Genomic DNA, 25,840 nt, shown 5'->3' with positions numbered 1-25,840 from the left:
TGGCTTTATACAGATGAACCTGAGTCAGACGATAGGTGGATCTTGAGCTCAGTTTTGAAGGAAGGTAAGGATTTGAATAGGCAAAGGTGAGAAGGTGAGTATTACTACTCTGCCTCACAGAGCTGTATGAATAGGGGGCAGCATATGAAAAGGCATAGAGACAAGAGATGACATGTCTCATGTGTGAGATGGGGAAAAAATCAGTTTGACTGGATGATAGAATGCATGAAGAGGAGTTACATATAATGAACTTGAAAAGTAGGATGGAATCAAGTTGTAAAAGGCTTAAAATGTCAAACAAAAGAGTTCATTTTTTCTTCTAAAAATAATAGGGAGCCACTAGAGTTTCTTGAGCAGGGGAGTGACATGGTCAAACATATGCTTGAAAATTGTGTAGAGAACGGATTAGAGAGGGGAAAGACTTAAGACAGGGAGATGAATTAGGAGACTATTTCAATAGTCCTGGAAGCAGGTTGATGAAGGCCTAAATTATAGAAGTAACTGTATGAGGAAAGAGAAGGGGATGTTTGTGAAGATAAAAACAAGACTGGGAAACTGATCAGTTTCACAGAAACCAAAATATTAATATCAGCACCTGTTGTGGTAGCAAAGAGCTGGAAACAAAGTAGGTCCCCATGGACTGGGGAATTGCTAAATTAATTATGGTACATGAATATAATGGAATATATAGCCATATAATATAGATGTATATGGCATACAAAATATATGCACGTATCACATGTTTGTCATATAAATATACACCTATATTACATGTACCATGTTTCCCCGATAATAAGACACTGTCTTATTAATTTTTTTGGACAGAAAAACACCAGAGGGCTTATTTTCAGGGGAGGGCTTATTTTAATGAACATTGACAGCAATTTTAATAAACAGGTAAATGTGAACAAAAAAATGTACCTTTATTCAATAAGCAAATCACTGGGGAAGAACAGGATTATGCACTCACTGCTGCAGCTCTGATTGGATGCAGCTCGGAGCGCGGCGTGCGTTTCATGGGGGAGGGGGACGGTGCATACAGAGGGTACTGTAATGTAGCGTGTAGCGCAGGGGATCACCTTCACTACAGTAGCAATCTCAATAGGGCTTATTTTCGGGGGAGGGCTTATTTTAGAGGAATCTTACACAGTAAGGGGAGGGCTTATTTTCGGGATAGGTCTTATTATCGGGGAAACACGGTATATGTCACATAAAATATGCACATTACATATAATATATGTGTATATCATATAAAATATATACATACATAATATTATACATATTATAATATAGGTAATTCCATTTTCTATCTGAAGCTCTGCTTGGTTTCAACTCCAGGGAAAATCTTACCTCACCCACGATGAGCTGATCACTTGAAATCTCATCATCATGACAAGTGACTCAGTTTTTGTTACTTAACACCTTCTCAACTTCATCTCTTGCCTCTCCCCTTTGACTGGAGGACTAGAACCTTCCTTTATAGAGGGCTCAGAACTTTCCAGGGAACTTTCCATTTTCCATCCTCAGCTCTGCTTGGTTTTGACTCCATGGAACACCATAACTTCTGGTTCCCCACCCCAACAGTTCCCCACTTTTCAGTTTCCTTTTGAATATTGTCTTCCTCCACTCTATGGTAAGCTCCTTGAGGGCAGGGACTGTCTTTCTGGTTCTTATTTGTGTCTCCAGGCTTATCACAGTGCTTGGCACATAGTAGGTGCTTAATAAATGTTTATAGAATTGAATTTATGGTTATAAGAAATGGTTATAAGAGATACTAATAATCCAGAGAAGTATGGGAAGACCTATATGAACTAATACAAAATGAAATAAGCAGAACTAGAAGAACAATATGTATCATGCCCATAGTGATGTAAATAGAAAGAAAAAAAACCCTGAATGCATAATTATAATGACTAAACTTGGCCCCAGGAAAGAATTGAGAAAAGGCATCTCTGTCTCTTTTTTGCAGAGGCGGAGGACTATCTGTTTGGAAAATTGCATAGATTGTTAGACATTTGATATGTTTGGTTAGTTTTACTATTTATCTTTTAATCTTGAGAGGGGAGGAAACAGAGGACCAGACAGATGAAATAACTTGCCCTAAGGAACATATACATTCTTGTGAGGTCCTAAAGAATATGCCTCAGTGGACACCTACTATCCCTAAACTGGGAAGGTGGAGGCAGAGAGACTGGGAAGCCAAGGTAGCTTGGCTTGAAGATATGGAGAATGTACCAGGTAGCTCACATTCTTACCCATCTCCCCTTCCTGTGTGATACCACTGAGGAGGGAGGGAGGGAGTGTCCATTCATTTTGATTACAAGTAGGCATATTTACTCCATAACCTTATTTCTTTAATACCAAGACTCATCTGGGAGTACAGAAGATACATAAAGGGGTGACATCTGGATCCAGATGGCTCTGGAGGAGAAAGTGAAGCTGGTGACCTCACATAGCCCTCCCTCCCTCAAATCAAAGTCAACTGCAAGTCATGTTGTCATCTCCCTGATGCCAAAGTCCTCTTCTAAAATGAAGGAAAAACACACCAGCAACAAGGGGTGACTATGCTGATTTTCATATCTATGTTGACCTAATTTGATGGACTGACTGATCCTGTGTTGGAAAGAAATTAAAGAAGTCCTGTAAGAACTCAGGAACCCCTTCTTTACAGTGACAGAAGAGCATAGTGTGAAAATGTCAAGCTCTTTTTGGTGTCTTGGTTAATTTTACTGAACTGTTTTTTTCCCCTCTTTTTTTCCTATTCTTCATTACAAGGATGGGCTCCCTGTGAGGGGGGTTAAGTGGGCAGGAATGTACTAGGAAGTGTAGATGATATAAAAGCAAAAGATCACAATAAAAATTTCCCTAAAGAAAGTCAAATGGTGGTGGGTGGGACAAATCAGAGGAGATTTCCCAACAAAAGGGAATAAGGAAGGCTCCAGTCCAGTATGAGAGGGAGCAGTTTGTAACAGCCTTCTCAGGCTATAAATGTTTCTGTTGTTTATTCCAGCAGCAGTTGGCAGTTTATTAGAGTTTATTGGAATTTTGGACTTAGGCTGGGAGGAGGGTTAGGCATGGGAGAGGTAAACAGGAAACCAATTCACAGAAAAAAATGAGAATATTTCCACAGGAATCCAGTGTCATGCTCTTCAAGAAGCCTAGACACTCCTCTTCACTCAATCCTAGAATAGTAGGTATTGGCCCTATAAATGACCCCGATCTACTCTCCACCCAGAGTGGAACTCTGAAAACAAAGACACTCATAATCAAGGAACTTTTGTTGTTAATTGAGTTGTTTAATCCTGTCAGATTCTCTATGACCTTAGGCAAAAAGGGACCTTTAAGAGTTATGTTCCCTTTTTGGATCTCATTTTCCTTTTTTGTAAAATGAGGGAGGTAGGCTAAAGAGTCTCTTAAAGTCCCTGCCAACTTTAGCATTCAGTGACTTAATTACTCCTGAGGAATAGGATCATGAATGTTAAGTATACAAAAGTTCAAAGGAAAGAGAGGATGGAAGTTAAGGGGCCCAGGATTCCGATCTTCTCTCCTATAGGGACCACCCCTGCCCAAGAGTCTCTCTAGATCACGAAGGCCCATTAAGATTGGTTCCTGGGCACACCTGTCCAGAGGTGTGGCACCTGGCCCTGAGGACTTTCCCCTTTGAGGCAGGTTGGGGGCACACCAATGACACCAAAGGTTAGCATCCAGTCAGCGGCAGGGGAGGGAAGAGTGACAAGTGGCAAGAGTGACATCAGGGTTGGACACCTTCCCCAATGCTAGTCAGGCAAATGCTCCTGATGAATGTCTCCTTGTTCATAAAAGGAACAGAAAAAATGACTTTCGGAATTTAGAAGTAAAATTTTGATCCTTCATCTTAGTTCAAACAATTAAACAATACAGAAGTTCCCAACAACCTCAGAAAGGCCTGGGTTCAAATCCCACCTCAGGCCCTTATTAGCTGTGTGACCCTGGGCAGGTCACTTAATCTCTAGTTTCATCGTCTATAAAATGAGGGAGCAGGGACAAGACAGCCTCGGAGGTCCTTTCCAGCTCTTCATCTATCAGCCTATGAATTTCTTAGACAAGGGTTTCTCCAGCCTCCACTCAAACATAATGCAGAGGCTTAGAGAGCTCTCCTCTATTGGCAACTCTAAACATGACCAAATCCTCTTCTATAATTTCCAACTTTTCTTGGACCAAGATTCTTTTTTATTCTTTTCTCTCCTGACAAAAACGGGATTCAAAGGTTACTTAGACTTCGCAATGTCAGTCTGCCATCTAGCGGTTTCTATGGAAACTACATCTATGCCATTGCACGTTTCTCAGGAGGTACTGGTCCAGAGGTCATTCTTCCTAGAATTTGGTGCCTGAATGAAAGTCCAAGCTGCCTGAATGAAAGCCCAGCCAGTTGGGTAACTCAGCTTGGAGCCTCTGCCTCTGCCTCTTCAAAGGAAGGTAAATTTTGAAGGACGAAAGCTGCCTAGTTAACTTGGGGTTTACTGGCTGGATCTCTTTCTCAAACACCAAGCCTTAATGCCATTTCACACTGGAGCTCACAGATTGGACCACAATAGATCCCTGTCGAAGCCCAACTTAATGGTTATATTTTGGGCCCTCCTGGCTCAGAGTGAATGTCAATAGTAACTGTTTTTCTTTTGACCAGCAACTCTCAGGGTCTTCCCCTCCCAGTTTGATTTTTATTTTTAATTAAAGGGGCCATCCCTTGATTCACTTCTTAAAGAGAGCTCCTCTTCACTGAATGGGTGTTACCTCACCCTAAGTGAGAACCTGAAAAGGCCTTAGCCTAAAAAGACCAGGATCTCCCACTGCATCCTGTGCCATCTCCAGTCATCCTGATGAATTGGCCACTGGACCCAGATGGCTCTGGAGGAGAAAGTGAGGCTGGTGACCTTGCACAGCCCTCCCTCCCTCAAATCCAAGTCAACTGCAAGTCATGTCGTCATCTCCCTGATGCCAAGGTCCTCTTCTAAAATGAAGGACAAATGCAACAGCAACCTCAATCGCCCCATCCGGGTGAGGACTAGAGCTCTATAATTTTTCTCTTATCTTTTCAGGGTTATATCCTATCTACCCATTATATTCTTGCCCGGTTTTAGAACTGGAAGGGTGTCTTAGAAATTGTTTGGTTGAGTAGTTCCTGATGTTTTTGTTTCTTGAACCTCTTTCAACAAAAAAAGTGTTTCAAAACCTTAGGGCATTTTAATATATAACTTGTAATATTCTTTTAGACTTATTTCTTAGGTACTCATAATAACTTTTGCCCCCAAAAGCTTTAAATTATAATTTGCATTATGTAATCATAATTATAAACTGTAAACTCTTATTCTACCTATAAAGAAGGAAAGATTTGTTAAGTATTTATTAAGTAGCTACTATATCCAGGCACTGTGCTAAGCACTTTACAAATATTATTTCATTTGAGTCTTACAACATTCCTGAGGAGGAAGTGGTATTGCTATATTTTTCTGTTGAATAAACTGAGGCAGATAGAGTTGAAGTGATGTAATAAGTACCTTAGCTGGGATTTGAATATATGTCTTCTTGCCTCCCTGCCTCTATCCATTTTAATTATATAATTACAAATATTTTGGGTGGTACATTCTGTAAGAATTAAAAGAAGTAATCTAGCAAGACTTCATATTCTTAGTATTATCTGTAAAACTTCATAGTAAATTTATTTTCCAAATTTTGTTGAATATGAATAGTAAGTTATGACCTAAAAGAGTTTTAACATAATCATATATACACTTAATTTCATTGTTGGATTCTTTATTTGAATACAGGTTTGTAGTTTTTGGCTCAGTATCAAGCACAATCTTAAATCAGGCTCTGCATTGGGTTTATTTACTCATTTTGACTTAAAACAAGTGTAACCCTCAGCTCAAAGCACATTTGCATAAGACTCTGATTGGTGGAGATTATTTAATGCTCTATGCTTGTGAAGGGAGGAATTTGATGAGAGTTTGGGAGAAGAGAGATCCTGGTATTCTGGTTTCCAGTTTCTAGAGAGATTCTGTTCATGTTAGCAACTTCCCAGAGTCTTTCTCTTTCTTCAGGGACCTCTTCTTGAAGAGAATCTAGAATTATTTGTCTTCTCTTTTGGAGCAGAAAAAGAAGATCAAAAACTCTATGCTTTTAAGTACTAACCAGTTTCATTCCTTATGCAGATGTGAAGCATCAGTCTCCACCAATGATGAAAGTCATGCGCAAAGGGATTTGAGATAAGAGTTATTAAAAAAAATGAAATGAAACTGCTTGGTTATACAAATATGTGGTAGAAAATGGTGAAATAATTTTACAAACTCTCTTGTAGAGTTTTTAGATTTTACCCCCAAATTTACGAGGCTGTGATATTTCAATGATGTTTGTACTCCAATATCCATTGCTATGTCAATTAAATATTATTTTATCATTTCCATTGTTAATGGAGCATCTAGAAATGCAAAAGACATATCAACAAGTTGAAAATTCAATTTAATTTGTTGAAAATTCCAGTATTTACTCACTGAAAATTTTTTCTAAAAATTTCAGGTGATCACTTATTTCTTTCTTGACAGCTTGATCCAAAGATAGTTCCTATTCTAATAAGGAATTATGCAATGTCACAAAGCACTCAGTACTGTTCTCAGTTATGTGGTTCTAAAATTTTAGTGTCTTTAATCAGTTTCTGCTTTATCTTGAACGTTGAATATGCTTGCATTTGCACCCTGTAATGATGTATTTGATTTGTTCGTTTTTGAAAAGATGTCTGCTAAATATGCTCATCTTTCTAGTCATGTCATATCACTTGAATACTTACTTTGGTGAAAAGGATGGTTAGTGAAGAAGACAACTAGCTTTTTTGAGAAAAGATATTGAGAATTCATATAGATGAGTAATCACTCTGGCATGGGAAAACCACCTAACAATTCTCTTTGCTAACTACCTATCTCTGCATAAAATGGTAAACAATTAAGAGTCAATGGATCTTTATTTTTAAAAAAATTAACTATTTTGACAGCATCATCTAACATACTTTTAAATTTTCATGATATTCTTTTTTTATGCCAAAACTTGTGTGTGCTGTATCTTATATTCACATTATTTTTTAATACATGAAACAATGCCGTCAAATTTCCCAGTCATTGATTTTGTTCCATCTGTGCAAATTCCACAAGAGGACACATTGCTTTGTTTTCCTTCAATGTATGGATTAATGAGATAAAAATACCTTCCCCATTTGTTCTTCCTAATAACTGATGATCAAACAGCATGTTCTCTTCCACTTTACTGAGGCAGATATCTTACAAATAGAATTAAAATGGCTGTTATAAACATCAGCTGTCTCATCTTATTGCAAAGTGTAAATGCCACTTTAAAAAACATTTCCTACAATATCTGATTAAAAACCATTAGACATTTTATGTATCCAAAGAGATGGGTATTTTTTTTTTTTTGCTTTTTTGGAGGGCAATTGGGGTTAAGTGACTTGCCCAAGGTCACACAGCTATTTTTTGTGTTAAGTGTCTGAGGTCAAATCCGAACCCAGGTCCTCCTGTCTCCAGGGCCGGTGCTCTATTCACTGCACCACCTAGCTGCCCCCAAGAGATAGGTATTTTTAGAGACAGGTATCTCTAAATTTTTTTTAAAGCATCTTTTAACATATACTTGAATTGCTTTGGCACACAGCAAAATTAATATTTCTACAATATTGAATTTCTTTATCTTTTGCAATTTGATAACTTACTATGTATGAAGTTTTAATTGTTTTTTTAAAAACTTTCTTACTTATTCACAGAAATAAATGGAATCACTATGATGTTTTCAAATCTTGTTCTTTCCACTTAAAAAATCAACAAGCTTAGCAACATAGCTTTCATATTTTGATTGTAACTATTGAGACAAAAGAGAAGGTTTTAAGCTGTTGTTTGTAAGACCTCCACAATTTTACATTGTGGTCAAAGATATTAATTATCTCCAAGAAATTGAAAAACAAATTTAATGTATTCTTTATTGTATTTCCTCTTTTACACCCATTATAATACAGGTTTCTCCAATATCTTTGTGTATTATTTCAGAATTGCAACCTATTGGATGACTTTAACTTCTTGATCACAGTATACTGAATCTGAATGAGTATTTCAAGATTGCTCATTAACACATTTTTCAAAATTCTTATTTTGGGTACATTTTAATTTTTATCCAATGATCCATTGGAGTTGCTATTTTAAAAAAAAATCTACAAAAATATTTTTTATATTTAATACTTGTTAAATATATGAGAATACTCTACCAGTACAATTGATGCAATTGTGTATTCTTCCAAGCAACTTTTTTTTCTTAACAATAGATAGGCAGAAAAATACTCCCTCACAGCTAAACATTGATTTTATTGGCATACTCAGACTCCAGAAGATATGGCTATTTAAACAATTAACAAAAGTGAATAGTTAATTATGGTATAAAAGATTTATTTTTCTACTGGTTAATGACAAGTACTATTGTAAATGATAGTACATAAAGCTCAATTGCATATATTGCTTCATTTCTAAGTAATGTTTAGATATTAAATTTGATTAATATTTATTGTGTCTACTATATGCCAAACACTGTTCTAAGAACTGGTGATACAAATAAGAAAAAGAAAGACAGTTTCTGCCCTCAAGGAACTTACAATCTAATATGGGAAGAAATCACATTAAAAAAAGCTAGAAAGCAGGAGTGGGGGGGGAATGCCAGGGAGTACCTGACCTATTCCAAGGAATTGAAATTAAAGATAGCTGCAAATCAGGAAAAACTAAGTTGCAAAGTCCAGGTTATGCCCTCTATAAAGGGAAGCTTTGGGTGGAGTTTAGTACTCTCACAGAGCCCTCCAATTAGAGAGGAGAGACCTGGGGGACATAGGAAAGTAATGACTATCCAAGGCTGAGTTAGTACCATAGTGATGAGATCTGAAGAGATTAGTTTATCCTGGAAGGGACATCTTGTTCTGTGGAGTTGAAACCAAGAAGAGCTGCAGATGGAATGTGGAGTGGAGATAGAAACTAACCTTTCTTTGTAAGGAATCAGACATGACTTTCTTTTCTTCTTCCATTGGCAAACCCACTACACTCTCACTGAAACGCTACTAAATAATTGATCTGTGTTGCCTACCACTTCATTTGAAAATCCACCAGTTAGGTGAATAGTAATATAAGTGTAGGATAAGTTTAAATAGGAAAACAGCCTTAATACTGGAGCAAGAGGCAATATTAAGGTTTGTTTCTACAGATGTTGTGATGGGTCATAATGGCTTCAGGATGGTTCTTAACATATGACCAATGATTGTGGTTTTCCACTCTGACATTTGCTACAAGAACATCCTGATCATGTGCTTACACAGCTAATAAGGTATAATTATACATTAACAGGGAATGAGGGAGCTACTTCAGCTTAGTGTAAATAATGCATTGGAATGTTCAAACATTGTAGCTGTTTGAAAACAATTTGATGGCAGGTTGAGAGACTGTAAGAACATACAATATCATTTAGAAGTAGTAAAAGTTTGATATAATCACTGTACAAACATGAAAATTGCTGTGTGCATGATCACAATGGGTCCAAATCTCTGCTGAAGTGTACCTATAATATTTCAAACATGCACATGCTTGTTGTTACAGAGGGAAAATATATTTGCAAAATAATTGTAAAATTATTTTCTGCCTTAAAGTGTCATTAAAGATTTTTTAAGTGCAAACCCCTCATTGTAAACCCCTAAATGGTTGATGAATCACTATATAGAAACATGTATCTAATTCAATCCTCTCCTTTTATTTTTTTTTCATTTTTTTCATTTTTAAGCAATCAGGGTTAAGTAACTTGCTCAAGGTTACACGGCCAGTTATTTCTGGGTGTGGTGCTGAGTGTCTGAGCCCGGGATTTGATCTCCAGGTCGTCCCAACACTGGAGCCGGTACTCTTACTCGCTGAGCCACCTGGCCGCCCCTAATCCTCTCCTTTTAAAGAGGAAGAAACTGAAACCCAGAGAAAAGACTTGATTTAGGTTCCTGGAATTTAGAGCTGGAAGAGATCTCAGAGACTCTTTAGTATAACCAGTAGGATATACATTTCTTAAGGGCAGAAATGGTTTCACTTTTGTATTTGTATTTTTAGCACCTAACACAATGCCAGGCACAGAATAAGTGCTTACTAAACATTTATTGATTGATCGAACCTCTCCATTTACAAATAGGGAAAACTGAGTCCCAGGAAGGAGACATCATTAAAGGGCATAAGATTGGAAACTGGAAGGGATTTTAGAGATTGTATAGGCAAAGACATTTAACAGATATGAAATTGAGAACTAGAATAGTTACATGATAGGACCATAGTCAAACAGGGAGTAAATAGTAGAAGTAGATTTGAATTCAGGTCCTTTAACTCTGATGATTTTCCAAATCCTTTTGGAAGCTTCTTCCACTATTAATATATGAGTTCAGTGTCATACAACAATTCACTCACAAAGGCACCAAAGCTGACTCTTCAGTAGGTTGTGAAAGTTCAAGGAGATGCCTCCCTGCCTTCCACTACCCCTCAACTCTAGAAGATCTCAGGTACAAGTCAAAGTCAATCACAAAGGGAAATCACTTTTAAATTGTATTGGAATTATTAATATTAATTTGTATTATGATAAATATTATAATATTCATATATTATATAAATAAAATATTAAATTGTATGGAAGAAAGCAAATGGGTCAAGTAGGAAAGGAATTTATCATAGTCTCTTTTAGCTGACTGGAAGCAAAGGGCAACAACCTAGGAAGTACTGGGCAGACCTCTTTGGTCTCTGCTTTGGGACTTAACAACTTGGTTAAACAACTCTTTGTCCTTTATCCTTTGACTCCCCCTCCACAAGATGGTGTAACAGTTTCTGATTCTGTTCACTGGGAATCACTTCAGCTCCTGGAACCCTTTTGCTCTGGATGCCAAGAATGACAGCCACGGGGGCGGCCAGGTGGCTCAGCGAGTAAGAGCACCGGCTCCAGTGTCGGGATGACCTGGATCAAATCCGGGCTCAGATACTCAGCACCACACCCAGAAATAACTGGCTGTGTAACCTTGATCAAGTTACTTAACCCCGATTGCTTTAGAAAAAAAAAAAAAAAGAATGACGGCCACAGATGTTCTACATCATTTGCCTGTACTTAACATACCAGGTGAGCATTTCTGGGGAAAGCAATCTAGAGCCATGAGGCAGCTGAGAGATTCCCTCACTGACCTCCCCCAGCCCCCCACCATGGGAAACGACTACTTTAGACCCCTGGTTTATTTCCAATTAGTATTATTCAGTTGAGTTTGATTTCATAGGGGCAGTGATTATTACTATTGTACTTGTTTACTGATATTCAGTTAGTCTAGTGAATCTACTTGCTTAACCAATGCCTGATGGATAAATGGCCAAGCTCAGTGTGGTGGAGGTAGGGGATTGTGACTCAATGACATGGAAAGTCCCCCAACTATTTTTGAATTGTACCTCCACCCTTGTTATTCCTTTGCTTGGGAAATGGCCCTATGGCACTTGTCCAACAGGTCCTATGAGTACTTGACCAATGAGTGACCCTGTTTAACATATTTTACTTTGTCTCTTCTATATCATCTGGGTTTCAAGTACTATAAAACTAAAGCCTTAGAGAGAGGGCATCTCAGATAGTGAGAAAGATTTGAGGTCCACTTCAGTAGAGGGAACCATCTAGACCTTTTAATAAAAGTGATATTGGCTCAAAGCTCTGCCTCAATTTCTTTTATTGTAGATTAGATAATTTTGGACTCCTCCAGCACAAACCACATATACCCACCCCAGGGTACACTGCATATTTACCCATTTCACAGTCTTTCCCTGCCAACACATATACAATCCAATACAGTTAAATTCAACTCAACAATTATTAAAAATATACTCTGTTCAAGGCACTATCAAAGTCAAGACTATACAGGGTACACTCCCACTTAATTAAGGAAAAAGAGGTCATTCATTTCAGACATTAAATGTTTTTGTTTTGAACTACTTGTGTCTTCTGGATAACTGAAAAAAAGTAAGCATATTAGTGGGAACGTAAGAACTTGTGAACTATAGTTTACGGTTGATTGTAAGATTTAGAGGTGAAGGGTCTTAAAGATCTAGTCCAACTCCATCATGTTATAAATGAGGAAACTGAGGCTCAAATAGGTTGTGACTTGCCCAAAGTCACACAGGTGGTAAATGGTCTACCCAAGATTTGAATCTTATTCTGAAAAGCTAGCATGCTTTCCATTATATGATGGAGTGCATCCTCAGAGTACCTTGAACCTTGAATAGTTATTCTAGGCATATCTTCCCCAAGGTGAATCTCTTGGTACTATACTGAAAAGTTATCTGTTCCAATTATATATAATTATAATTAGGTAATAATTAGAAATTCTATTTCTCCAGTAGAATTTAAGTTTCTTGAGGGTAGTGCCTTCTTTATAATAGATTGTGGGGTTTTTTGGGGGGTGTTTTTTGGAGCCTGAGTCTTCCTATCTTGCTCAGGGTGGAAATGCAGTTGCCACCTGGCACAGGAGCTTTGGGCTGCTCTGTTTCCAACCTCTCCTTAGGAAGCTTCCATACTTTTGGCAGCTCACAGTATTGGTGCAAGACTAAGTGGGGATGTCCCATTGGCCTAGACCACTGCATCAGAGGTCATCTACAAACCTCTTCCTCCCCAGTAGAGGGATTCCAGGTGTGTGCCTCATGCTTGGATTCCTGTTGCATTTTAATAGATTCCCTCTAACCTGTTTCTGCACTTCTAGATCATTCAACTTCCAGAGGCCATTGAAGGGTGAGGGGTGGGACCTAATCTACTCAATTTTGTATCTCTTACCTCAGGACAGAGCTCTGTGGGTTGATGAGCTAGGAGTCCAAACTCACAAACCCCCACTACGGTTTATGTAACAAGCTCTGAGCCAGATCATACTTCTTGTCCCATCCAGCTGACCATAGCATGTTCATGCCATCTATTTTCCTTGCCCAGCTTTCCACTTCTCCTTAGAAACTCCAACCAAATTGATATCATTACTACATTTGGAAAGGACATGTTAATGCACTCTACTTACCATCCTTGTGACTTCCCAGGCTAATAATGTACCCTTCCCTTCCCAACATTCCAGGATAGATGTTGCCTACCTCTATCAGAATGTAAACTCCTCATGGAGAGACTCTCTTTCTTTTATATTTGTGTCCCCAGGATTTAGCTCAGTGCTTGGTACAAAGTAATGGCTTAACTAGGGCTATTCATTCATTCATTTATTCATTCATCTATTCATTCATTTATCAGACAACATTCAGGAATCTTTTGGATTGACTCTACCCCTTGGTGCTGATATTGGGGTGGGGGTGGGGGAGAACAAGCTTTTTGTTTTTGGCAGCTGCTGGCCATTCATTGTCAAAACAGCAATGTGTGTATGAAATTCCATGCTGTCTTACCTTCTGATGGGAATGGATGAGAGTCAGAAATCTTTAGCAGGCTAGGCTAACTCCTCCCCATGCAACCTCACCAGTAGTGGGGACCAGAATCTGTGGAAGTTCTATTCTCTTCACTATGATTCTCCCTGTGTCAGACTGACCACTATGCCTCCAAGCACCTTTCCCCTACACCCTTGGTCATATTGCCTCCTGGGATTCTCTCTCTCTCTCTCTCTCTCTCTCTCTCTCTCTCTCTCTCTCTCTCTCTCTCTCTCTCTCTGTCTCTCTGTCTCTCTTTCTTTCTCTGCCTCTTCCTTTTATTGTCATGGCAAAGAAATGTTCACAATAGGATATTGTATGACCACCAAGTAGCAAGAGGTGACTTGGAGAGTCCTACAAGGTACCATCCACCTCAGACTTAAAAACTGAGAAATTTGTGCTTCTTGTTGTTTTCCCAATTACATATGAGTTGGACAATGGGTTAAGAGGTCAGCAAAATGGTTTGAACCAGGCAATCAGGTCTTGGGCATTCTTCTCAGGTTCTTTCACAGATGGGCTGGTGCTATTCTGGCTGGTGGGTTTTGAAGTCACTGCTGGCTTTGGGACAGAGAGAAGGCTGGGCTCTCTCTTTAGCCTTGCAGAGTTGACTCTGAGTCATGCATATTTTTGTCTAGAATCTTAGAAGGGAGGAAACTTGATGATGAAGGAGGCTTGCGTCTGTCTTTCCAGATGCAGACATGGCCATGGGGTCTGGGTTCTGCTTATTCCCAGAGATGGCTATCTAGTCTTGGTTGAAGTTCTCATACAAGGAAGATACATTGAGAATTTCATTTAGCATTTAGTTGCATGTCATCCTTGCTGGTCATTTCTGACTCTGAGATGCCTTCCTCTACCAGTTTTTGGTCCAACAGTTCATCAATGGCTCTTGAGCATGGAGCATGGTTACATTCCCCTTCTAAGGTCAAAAAGGCATTCTTTCTACCCTCGGTTAAGTATGTAGATTTCTTGTCCTCATCTAATGATAACAGTGGGTCTGATTGCTCTGGCTCCTTTTCTGTGCTTTCCTTCTGGGCACTCTCCTCTTTGGCATTTTCATTTAGTTTGTTTACAGGATCTTGTAAGCTTTACTTTTATAGTGAACTTTGTAACTCTTATGGGTAACTGTCATGGTACATGAGGTTTTTCTCCAGAAATGAAGCAAGGTGGTCTGATACTGCCTGTTTGAGGAAGATCCATTTTTTTTGACCCACGCCATTCTTGCATTTGTCTAAGTTAAGCTTTCCATGGCACACTTGGGCTTGGACCTTCTGAAACTTTGCCATCTGCTTGAAAAGGTTTGGGTCAAATTCTTGAGACATTTCTTTCATCCCCTCTATTCTGTCCAATACTATTCCATGTACTTTATGATCAGCTAGGCTTCAGGGGTGGATCAGTACCAAATTGTCTCTAACTCCTGGTAGAGACTAGATTTTGCAGGGAAGAGAAGCAGAAGCTTTGTGGCTTGCATCATTTTCCCTGCTTAAGTTTTGTCCTGAGACCTCTCAGAGTGAAAAAACTCAACCAGGTTGTTTTCTTCTTGTGGCAAGGAGCAAATCCTCTTCTGATGTAGTTCAATCACTTTGAGAAATTCAATGTAGGTCCTCTAGTCTGAGTAAAACAACTCAAGCTTGGCATCCAGGGTTCATTCAAGGCTATAACATGTTCATCTTCATTTTTTCCCTGTTGCTTTGATAAGGGCTTGCTTTGTTTTCCAGTATTTCTGTTGCATCTTATTCAAAACTGACTTGTCTTGACTTTGGGCATGTTAGGTCAAAAATTTTTTTGGAGTAGCATTTATATCCTTCCATGTTTGTTTCTTTTCTTTTTCAGTTATTGATGATTGAGGGTACAGGGGCAGGAAAATGGCAGAAAAGGATAAATGGCATCACCTAGCAGCCCTATGCCTTCACCTGAGTCTGCTGTTCCAAGCCACTGGCTTAGTCGTCCACCCCTCTGTTTGTCCTGCTGGTGTCAGAGTCCATAGAGGCAGCTACAGTAGCCCCAGGTCCCATATAAGTGGGGAGAAGAGGAGGAGCCTTGGACTGCTCTTTTGATGAGCACCCTCTGCCTCCATGCACAACCCTCATATAGTCTACTGAATCAGGGCCACTTAAATAAGCGAGTATTTAATAAGCTCCTACTAATGTGCCAGGCACTGTGCTAAGCACTGGGGTTACAAAGAAAGGCAAAAATAGTCCCTTTGTTCAAGGAGCTCACAGTCTAATGGGGGAAACAACATGCAAATAACTATGACCAAACAAGATATATACAGGATACGTAGGAGATAATTTCAGGGGGGAAACTCTAATGTTAAGGGGAATTTGGAAAGGTTTCATGCAGAAAGTGACATTTAGCTGATACTTAGAGGAAGCCAAGAAAATTAAGAAGTAGAGATTAGGAGGGAAAGACTCTAGGAACTGTGCTAAGAATACTAAATGGATCTGGGATGTCATCGATAGGGATGAGGATGCAGATTCTGTGCCATTCCTGTCCATATGCTCTCATCAGTTTGCCCCTGGGGGCCCACCCAGGGTAATGGGGACCTTCCCGGACTTCCCTGTTTGTCTCAAGGAATGCCAGTATACCATGCATGCTGTCAGTTAGCCTTTGATCTTGCCACATGACTGGTCCATCTTTTTCAATCCTGGACTTCTTTGATGACATTGATTTATGTGTTGCCTCTCTGGAGATCTTAAGAATTATTTTTAAGTCTTCAAAGGCAGTAGTGTTCCGTTCAACAAATCCATCAGGGTGTTGGTACTCAAAAGATGGGTCTTTATTACTGGGAGAAGTTTGGCATCTAGGACACAAATATATAACCCAACAGTCTTTGCCCGTCAGGGGGTCACCCTTCTGGAAACTTCCCTTGCCTACATCAGCCCTTAATGAACTTTCCCTCTCTGAATTCCTGCCTCACAATATAGTAACTCACCACATATTATCTTGTATTTTTCAACTGTGGGTCTGTGTGTCCCATCTTCCAAAGAACAACCACCACAACTTAAGTCTTTTCATTACACTTTAATGTTTACTAACAATGTGTCACAACAACCTTTTGAGGTAGGCCCATAGAATCAGGGATCTAGAGCTGGAGGAGGCCTTTGAGGCCATCCCATCCACCCCCTTATTTTTATAGATGAGGAAGGTGAGGCCCACACAGGTTAAGTAACTCTTGGTCTCTGACTCCAGCACCAGTGCTTTTTTCATCTTAGCAAGTTAGTTCAGGTAGTATCATCTCAATTTTACAGATGTGAAGCACAAGTTCAGAGAGGGTAGGATACATATCTAAGGTTACAAAATAAATTAAAGAAGCGGAACTTGAACCTAGGACCCCTCCCTTCAGATCCATGTGCCTGGAAGGGGTCTTCAGTGCCTGCTCACATCCCACATTGCTCCACCCACTCATATACAAAGAAAGGCAAAAACGATGCCAGCTCCTTAGGAGCTCACAGTCTTCTGAGGAGATAACAAGCAAAAATTATGTACAAACAAGGTATTCAATATGTGCTTAGTAGTCAAATGGAAGGGGAAGGAGAAGGCTAGAGGACCCTGAGAGGAACCCTGGACTCAAAACTTTATACCACTGAATAACAAGAATTTCAAAGTTAGAAGAAACCTTAACCGTCAGCTAGGCCAGTCCCCTCATGACAGATGGACTTCTGTGAGCAGCACCTCGGAGGAAATAACTTGTCCGAAGTCACATGTATAAGTCCATGAGAGAACTGGGACTAGAGCCAAGGTCTCTTGACTCAGTGGCACACCAGCTGTTTGAATCAGTGCTGTCCCATCTTCCCACTGACTAGGTCTGACCTAAAGGTCTAGTGGGGAGGCTGGCTTAATTTTAAAAATAAATAAATAAAATAAAACAGAGCCCAGATCAGACTGATGCCAACAGGAAGCTGGTTATGCCTCTGTCCCTGAATTACATCATACTTTATACTCCATGTTACACAATGTATTAAACCCCATTATACATTATACTATGTGGCATTTTCTCCATTGCAAACACACATAGATAGGATCATAAATGTATCTGAGGAAGGGAAACCTCATCAAAGGTTCAACCCCATCATTTTACAGAAAAGGAAATGTGAGGCCCAGGGAAATTCAGTGATTTGCCTGAAAAGTGAAAAGCCAGAAAGGTAGAAACATGACAGGCAAAGGGCCTGCCCTGCCCTGTCCAGTCCAAAGCAGATACCTTCCTTGAGAGATACTACAGGAGAGGAGGGAATTGCCTGGCAGGTTTCATCCCACTGACCCCACATCAGGGACATTCCAGGACAAGGAGAAGATGCCCTGGGTACCCTGGGTAGAGATAGCAGCTCAATCTGGTTGGCCCCCCACTCTGCAAAGGGTCATACATCCACCTTGAGTGGATATGGTGAGCCTAAGGGAGGATTCCTGGGGCTCCATTGGAGTTGGTTAGGAGAAGTTCAGTCTGGGATCCTGGCCTTGGAGAAACTGGGCCGTGTCCTTAGGGACTGGATTCTTCCACAGGCTGCAGAGGAGATGAATGGGGAAGGAATCAGAGGCCACTAAGTTCTGTGCTGGAATCTCCCAGAGACCATAGTGCCACAGGATCATAGATTCAGTCCTAGGAAGGAACTTGGGAGCAATTTAGTCTAACCCTCTCATTTTGTGGCCCAGAGAGGTTATAAGGGACTTGGTCACACAGCTAGTAAGTGGCAGAAACAGAACCCAGGGCCTATAATTCCAAACCCGGGGTAATTTACACCATACCTGGTTTTCCCTAGATGCTAGAAATGGGGGCTATAATGCTCTTCCAGTGGACCCACCCAGCTTATCCCTTCTGCCTCATTTTTTTCTTCTCTAAAGTCACATAATTTTTCTGTGGAGCCTGACTTTTCCTTCTTATTTAGCTGAGTCCCTGTCTTTTCCCATAGGAATTTCCCTCTGTTTGTTAGAGCTATGCAGGCAGGTTAGATCCATCTCCAAATTCAACATTCCTGCCTTACATCCTGCCCTTAGAGGAAGGGGAAGGGTGACCAGGAAGTTTGAACCCATGTTTACCATATGACTTGGATTCCAGGACCCTTGGCTAGTCCCTTTGCCAGCAGGTGTGCTCCCAGGGACCCGATCTGATTGCCCTCCAAACTTCTCAAAGGATCAGAGAAGAAAGAAATAGAGATAAAGGGGTGAAGGTAGAGGCAGGAGTAGGAGAATGCAGTTATCATTCCCTCCCTCCATCCCAGACCTGGACCTGGCTAGGAAGGAGAAGGCTCTTCTTGGTGGGTGCCTCCTCTAACAAGCAGACCCTCACAGAAGCAAGGGACTCTAGTGGGATAAAGTATACCATCACAGGGGACGCCTCCCTAAGTGCCAGGCAGAGAGGTTGTGGGAGAGTGACTCAGGGAGGGTGCTGGGGTACCTTGGGCCTGGGAGATGATCTTGTTTTAGAGGCAAAGGAATGAACCCGAAGACCCTTCATTCCAGCCTATCCCAGGGCCCCTGTTTTCCCAGTAATCCTTTCCTTCCCCTCTCTGGTGAACTGGACCCTGCTTCCTCTTTCTCCCTCCCTTACAGTGTCTCCATACTCACTCCAATTTCTTCAGCTGGTTCATCTGAGGCAGAACATGGGCTAGCTCAGTGGCCCCTTCGTTCCCAAGGGAATTCCAGGCCAACCTGTGGAAAGCCTCAAAGATCAGAAGGAAGAGGGAGGGAGGAGGGGAGCAAGTGCTGATGGGGGAAGAGAGTCTTCTTAGATGGGAGAGAGTTTTGATGCAAAGACAGGAGAATGGATTTGGATTGGGAAGAGAGAAAGCTGATGGGTGGTGTTCTAGACTCAAGAATCTGAGGCTCAGGGGATTCTTGTCTCCCTGTTCTGCTCCTCCAGGATTACACTAACAACATAATAATCACTCATATAGGATAGGAGTTTGTAAAGCCCCTCTGTTTCAATACCGTCAATGCATCTGCACTAGGGAAGCAGGGCAGGGTTTATTAGCCTCATTGTATAGGTGAGAAAACAGGCTTAGAGACAAAGTGACCTGACCAAGATGCCATCAGGGACAAAAGCCAGGACTAGCACTCAGATCTCTTGCTTTCTAGCTCTGGGATTTTTGTACTCACAGGATCTCCTCAAGGTCATGGCAGAGAATCAAGCTGCTGGCAAGAGGTTTGGTCATCTGGTCGTTAATTTTGCAGGACGTGAGGCTGGGAGAGGATAAAGGATTTTCACTGGGGGAGCCCTGAACAAGGAGACCCCACCAAGCTCTCCTGGGCCCTGCCTACCCACCCTAGTCATTGGTAGTCAGAGGTGGGATGGACTAGGTGGGGAAGTCTGTAATTAGGTAGGGCCCAAGGAAAAGTAAGCTCCTGGAATCCTGGAATGGCTACCCCTGTAAGCTAGGCAGTGCATGGGGGTTGTGGTCCTTGGGCCCTGACCAGAATGAGAGAAAAGGGGACCCTATACAAGGCAGGTCTAGGCCTCCAGTGGAATAAGAAAGAACACAGCCTTTCTATCTAGTAGAACAAGGCAGGGGGACTTACTTAATCTTTTTGAGCTTCAGGAGTCCCTCTGAGAGAGGCAGAATTCCTTCAGCAAAGATGTTTTCTGCCAGGCTGCCAGGTAGATGAGAAGGCTTAAACAAGAGGCTTCCTTGGCTGCACTTCAACCCTTCTCCTCTCCTTCCCTCCTTCCCTTACCTCTCCATCCCCTCCTCTTTTACCTGATCTCTTCTATCCATTGGCATCTAGCAAGGGCCTGGCCCAGGCTCAGTGTCCCCTTGGTGCTAATCTGATTGGAACAAAGGCTGTGTAGATAGAAGGAACAAAGTATAAGAGCCATCTATGGGACAGCTGTGAGTATAGGGAAGTCCAAGCCAATGGAGGAAAACTCATGGGCTTTTCCACTTCCAGCTGTCCATAAGCCTGGACATGTACCCACAGATGATATTTCCAGACAAGATGAACCCCCTGTGGATTTTTATGGACAGATTTTCTGCCTTGCCTCTCAGGTTCCTCTCCTCCTTCTCAGTCCCACTTTTGGCTCCAGGACTTCTCAATGATGTGCCCCACTCAGGACAGAGGAGAGAGGCACCCATAATTAACTAAAACCATCTAACTTGCAATTTCATTGAAGCCTAGCCCTGCTGACCAGTCTCTCTTGGGCAGCATCATTCTCCACATCCTCACCCCACACACTACCTTCTGTACCACCTTCCCCAAGAGTTTCCTTTCTTCCTCTCTGCCCCTGTATGCCATGCCACTATCCTTCCCTGCCCTCCCAGCATAGGTACTCACTGTAAGACTTTCAGGTGATGTGGCAGGTTCTGGGCCAACTCTATGGCCATTAGGTCCCCCATTGTATTGGCCCCTAAACTGAGAGGGAAGAAGTAACCCAAGGTTACACAGATACTCTGGTCCCTCCACTCTGCCCCCAACTGTAAGGAACATGGATCACAAAAAGACAAACAAACAAAACAAAACAAAAACAAGAAGGATGGGAGGAGGGGAAGACTGGGCTGGGGATGTGGGTAAAGGAAATAATCTTCCCATTCCCTGTTTTCCAGGGTACAAAACTTACTGTAACTCCTCCACATGGACACAGAGTGCCAGTGCCTCAGCTAGCCTCCTGCCTCCTGCTGGGCTGATGCTGTTCCACGAGAGACTAAAATGTCCCCACCCCACCCCCCAGAAAGAAGACACGTCACATATATGAAGCTATATTGCATAATTTGGAGAAGAGAGGACTCAGGAAACAGAAGTAATTTCCTGTTCAGCTCTCCCCCATCATTCCATCTCTTTTCAGTGCCTGCCCTATTCCTCTTTCACATACAAGGACATTGGACCATAGGATAGAAGGTTACTTTCTCTTCCAACTCCAGGTCCCTCTTCCAAATTATTCCATGCAAACACCCAAAGACCCTTAAAAATGTCTGTCTTAGCCATCATCTTCCCCACCAGTGATCTTCCTACCCTCCAAAAATTCTCCCAGATCCTTAGGCAGATTTCAGTCTTGAGTTCCTGAACCTAAACCAGGAGTGTTACCCCTCACCTATACTCTATGCCCTGTGTCCAGGTTCAGATCTCAGCAGGTCTTTCCTGCCAAAAGTCAGTCTGCTTGAGTTCTGGGGAGGGGCCAGGATAATAAAGGAGAAAGAACACTAGACTGGGAGTCAGGGGACCTGAATTCAAATCCCAATTCTACCACTTACTACTTCTGTGACTTTGGGTAAGTCATTTGGCCTCTCTTGACTTGTTTCCTCATTTGTAAAATGAAGGAGTTAGACTATGATGGCCTTTAAGGTCCCTTCCAACTCTTTTGTTTTTATTTAGAGGGGAAGGTAGGGCAATTGGGGTTAAGTGACTTGCCCAGGGTTACATGGCTAGTTTTGTGTTAAGTGTCTGAGTCTGGATTTGAACTCAGGTCCTCCTGGCTCCAGGGCCAGTGCTCTATTCACTGTGCCACCTAGCTGCCCCCTTTCCAACTCTTAAGGTATGATCTTATGAATCCAGGGAGGTCATCAGCTTCTGAATATCTGGAACTGCCTGGTCCTTGCTCTCCAATTCTTCTGCAATAATCCCTTTGATTTCTGGTCTTAGACAATGCATAGGAATCCTAGTCTGACACCAGAAGGGGATCTCATGGATGTGATGGGGAGGCAGGGGTTTTTGGAGTCAGTTTGAGACTATAAGGCCACATAAGCTGCTCTATGAGATTGGATACCTCTCTTATTCTCTCTTCCCACATCACCCTGGGGAAATGTTCATTTCATGAGCTATAGCACAGTCCTGATTTGGGGGGATGTGGTTCAAAGGGGAAACGTTCATATTTCCCTGTGGGTCTCCAAGTTACTCACTTAATCTTTCTGAGCTGCAGCAACGTGGGCAGGATGGCTGATAAATGCTGCACCCCAGCATCTTCGATCTTGTTGTGACTCAAACTTGGAGACAAAACACAGTATTACTCAGGCAAGGACATTCTATGGAGCTTTAGATCTCCTATGCTAATAATTCTATCCAACAGATGTATGCTGTTTGTCACCAGGGGACCTGAGCAAGGCAGAGGGAATGATTCAGTGCAACCCACTGCTAGAAGTACATCTTGAATAAAAGCAACAGCTGACATTCATATAAATGCTTTAAAGGTTCCACATAGGAATAGGTACTAGACCTGTGATGTTACTAGCATAGGGCATTTCCAGGAAGGAAGGAGGAAATGAAGAAAAGAAGGAAGGAAGGAAGAGGGAAGGAAGGGAAAAGAAGGAAGGAAGGAAGGGAGAAAGAGGAAGGAAGGGAGAAGGAAGGAAGGGAGAAAGAGGGAAGGAAGGAAGGAAGGAAAAAGGAAGGAAGAGAGAAGAAAGGAAGGGAAAAGGAAGGAAGAGAGAAGAAAGGAAGGAAAGAAGGAAGGAAGAAAGGGAGAAGGAAGGAAAAAAGAGGAAAGGAAGGAAGGAAAGGAGGAAGGAGGATTTATTAAGTGCCTATGTTCCAGGTACACTACTAAGTGATTCATGATTATTATCTCATTTCCTCTCAGATAAAAGAAACCCCCTCTACTACAACAGATCAGCACCTTTTCTGCAACTTAAAATCTTAAAGAGTTGCCAAGAGCATTGAGAGGTGACTTGTCCAGGGTCACCCCACCAATATATGCCAGAAGCGGGACTGTGGTAGCTATAGGTATTATCTCCACTTTACAGCTGAGGAAACTAAGACACAGCAAGTGTCAGAGGTGGGACTTGAACCCATGTTTACCCTGACCCCAGGTCCCAAACTCTTCCTTTCTGCTACATCATAAGCCTGTACTATTCATGGGGCATGATGGCATCATGTATGCATGTGGACCAGTCAATAAACAAGTATGTATTCAGCATCTGCAATATATTAGGCAGATATTAGGCAGATACTCAAATCCCTACATGCAAGGAGCTCATATTCTGTATATATCTATATGTGTATATATACACACATAGACTGCAAGCTCCTTGCATGTACCGTGTTTCCCCGATAATAAGACACTGTCTTATTAAATTTTTTGGACAGAAAAACACCAGAGGGCTTATTTTCAGGGGAGGGCTTATTTTAATGAACATTGACAGCAATTTTAATAAACAGGTAAATGTGAACAAAAAAATGTACCTTTATTCAATAAGCAAATCACTGGGGAAGAGCAGGATGACGCGCTCACTGCTGCAGCTCTGATTGGATGCAGCTCGGAGCGCGGCGTGCGTTTCATGGGGGGGGGACGGTGTATATAGAGGGTACCGTAATGTAGCATGTAGCGCAGGGGATCACCTTCACTACAGTAGCAACCTCAATAGGGCTTATTTTCGGGGGAGGGCTTATTTTAGAGGAATCTTACACAGTAAGGGAAGGGCTTATTTTTGGGATAGGTCTTATTATCGGGGAAACATGGTATATAAATATACACATATATAATAAATATAAAGTGACTACATATATACACATGTACACACACACTCACATATATAAACACACACAGTACATATTTAGTTAAATACAAGGCAGTTTGGAAAGGAAGGCACTAACAATTGGGAGGACTGGGAAAGGCTTCATGTAGAAAGTGGACTTGTCATAAAGGAGAAGAGGAACTCTCTGAGCTGGAGGTAAAGAGGCAGTTCATTCAAGGCATGTGGATGACCAATGCAAAAGTACAGAGATGGGAAATGGAGCACTGTGTGTGAGGACAGAGAGAAGGACGATTTGTCTGGACTGAGGAGTGTTGGGGGGAGAATAACGTCTATCGAAGCCGGAAAGATTGTTTGGGGACAGATTGTGAAGGACTTTAAAAGTTTTAGAGTTGAAGTTGGAAAGCATTTCCATTTGATCCTAGAGTTAATAGGTAACCATGAGAGTTGTCTGAATAACAGAATCACATGGTCATATCTGCATTTAAGGAAAATGCCTTTAGTAGCCATGTGTCGGCTAGACCGGAATGGTGAGAGATGAGGCAGGGAAACTACCTGGGAGGTTGTTGTGATAATCTAGGGGAGAATGATGAGGATCCAAACTAGGCTGACAGCTGTGCTATGAGGAGAACACCATTATTGTCATCTTTGGGTATTACTGGTGGTGAGTCTTCAGTCATGGACACTCCATGAGTTCCCATACTCCCCTAATGCAGAAACTAAATTCCTGTTGCCCTTTGTCCCCCCATTCCCTTATGTCTTCTCTTTAGGAGATCATACTTTCCATACATTTTATAAAGAGCCCTGTAGTGCCCATCACACCTTGGATCCCAACTGTACAAATGAAAAGATGAGGGAGGCGATGAGAGGGGAAGGAATCTGACTGGCCTCTGTTCCACATCTGGCTCTTCTAAGTCTGAGAGGCACAGGAAAGTGGCAGATAGACTTACTTCAGATCTTCCAAGTTGGTAGCATCCTTGAGGGAATCTGACAGGTAGGAACAGCCAATGCTGCTGAGGCCACTGTTACTCAAGCTGTGGGGAGACATGAGAAAACATCACCAGTGGTCATTGGCCTGGGACTTCAACCTGAATGCTGGAGTCCAGATGAGAAGATTGGGGGTAGGGCAGGAAATTGAGAATAGAATAAGCTTCCTGACAGAGGTGGATGGGGTGGGCATTATATGTTTTCATGATGTCAAGCCAGTGGATAGAGCTTTGTGGGACAAGGGATAGATGACACCAGGGAATTGATGAAGTCCTTGAAGGTCATATCACTAAGGGTGGGATGGAGATGGAACCTGACAACCTGTGTTTTCACATCCCAGGAAATGCAGAGACCTTGTGGCTTACTAAATCACTTCCCAAATGCTCACTGGAATAACCTGACTATACTCTGATTCTTCCCAGAAATTCTTGGGAATAGCCAGGGGTGGGGGAAGAGTTGACTTATTAAGGTAAATTAAGGGCTGGGGATTTAAAGCTCGAGGGAACCTTGGGATCTAGTGAAACTCCCTCATTTTATGGATGAGGAAACTGAGGCCTTGAGAAGTGAAGTGACTTGTTTAAGGTCTCACAGGTCTAAGAGTCAAGTCTGAATCCTCTGACTTCAGATTTATTCCTCTTTCTGCTACACATGGTTATCTCTGGTCACTAAAGACTATGGGATTAGTGGGGAGGAGGTGGCCCCACTGAAATTCCTGGGATCTCATAAACGCAGGATGAACTCACTCAAGTCTCTGCAGAAGAGACATTCCCCGAAGTCTCTGGGTGAGTACACTCAATGCCAGGTCATCCAGCTGCAGGGAACTGAGGCTATAGGAAGAGGAACCCAAGACAATTCAAATTGAGCACCTTAAGGAAACATTCTGAGATGACAGTTTAAATGCTGCTTAACCAAGTTCTGTTCTGGAAAGAATTTTGTGCTTTTAGAAAAGTTTTAGCTGAAAGC

At 41.6% G+C, this 25,840-nt stretch overlaps 1 protein-coding gene and 1 pseudogene across 6 annotated transcripts in view; both read right to left on the bottom strand.

Moving 5' to 3' along the window:
* Nucleotides 1-13,569: 13,569 nt before the first annotated feature.
* On the bottom strand, nt 13,570-16,422 carry LOC138176862 (islet cell autoantigen 1 pseudogene; annotated as a pseudogene).
* An 83-nt stretch (nt 16,423-16,505) lies between these two features.
* The window catches only part of NLRC5 (NLR family CARD domain containing 5), a 101,110-nt gene continuing 91,775 nt past the window's right edge, over nt 16,506-25,840 (bottom strand). For all 6 annotated transcript variants that reach the window (XM_069107785.1, XM_069107784.1, XM_069107786.1 and 3 more), the window contains 11 exons: nt 25,621-25,704; nt 24,841-24,924; nt 22,322-22,405; nt 21,046-21,129; nt 20,763-20,840; nt 20,189-20,272; nt 20,010-20,081; nt 19,590-19,673; nt 19,059-19,142; nt 18,531-18,614; nt 16,506-17,997 (listed from right to left, as the gene is read on the bottom strand). In XM_069107785.1, the coding sequence (XP_068963886.1) occupies nt 17,922-17,997; nt 18,531-18,614; nt 19,059-19,142; nt 19,590-19,673; nt 20,010-20,081; nt 20,189-20,272; nt 20,763-20,840; nt 21,046-21,129; nt 22,322-22,405; nt 24,841-24,924; nt 25,621-25,704 (898 nt within the window). In that variant the 3' untranslated portion in view covers nt 16,506-17,921. The remainder of the gene's footprint in view (nt 17,998-18,530; nt 18,615-19,058; nt 19,143-19,589; nt 19,674-20,009; nt 20,082-20,188; nt 20,273-20,762; nt 20,841-21,045; nt 21,130-22,321; nt 22,406-24,840; nt 24,925-25,620; nt 25,705-25,840) is intronic.

This window comes from Petaurus breviceps, unplaced genomic scaffold (assembly GCF_028583685.1).
Source record: "Petaurus breviceps papuanus isolate PSGF00001 unplaced genomic scaffold, PetGlider_PUasm1.0 90281, whole genome shotgun sequence".
In the NCBI taxonomy this organism is placed as follows: domain Eukaryota; kingdom Metazoa; phylum Chordata; class Mammalia; order Diprotodontia; family Petauridae; genus Petaurus; species Petaurus breviceps.
The sequence above is the reverse complement of the archived record's forward strand: the minus strand, read 5'-3'. Positions and strand labels throughout refer to the sequence as shown.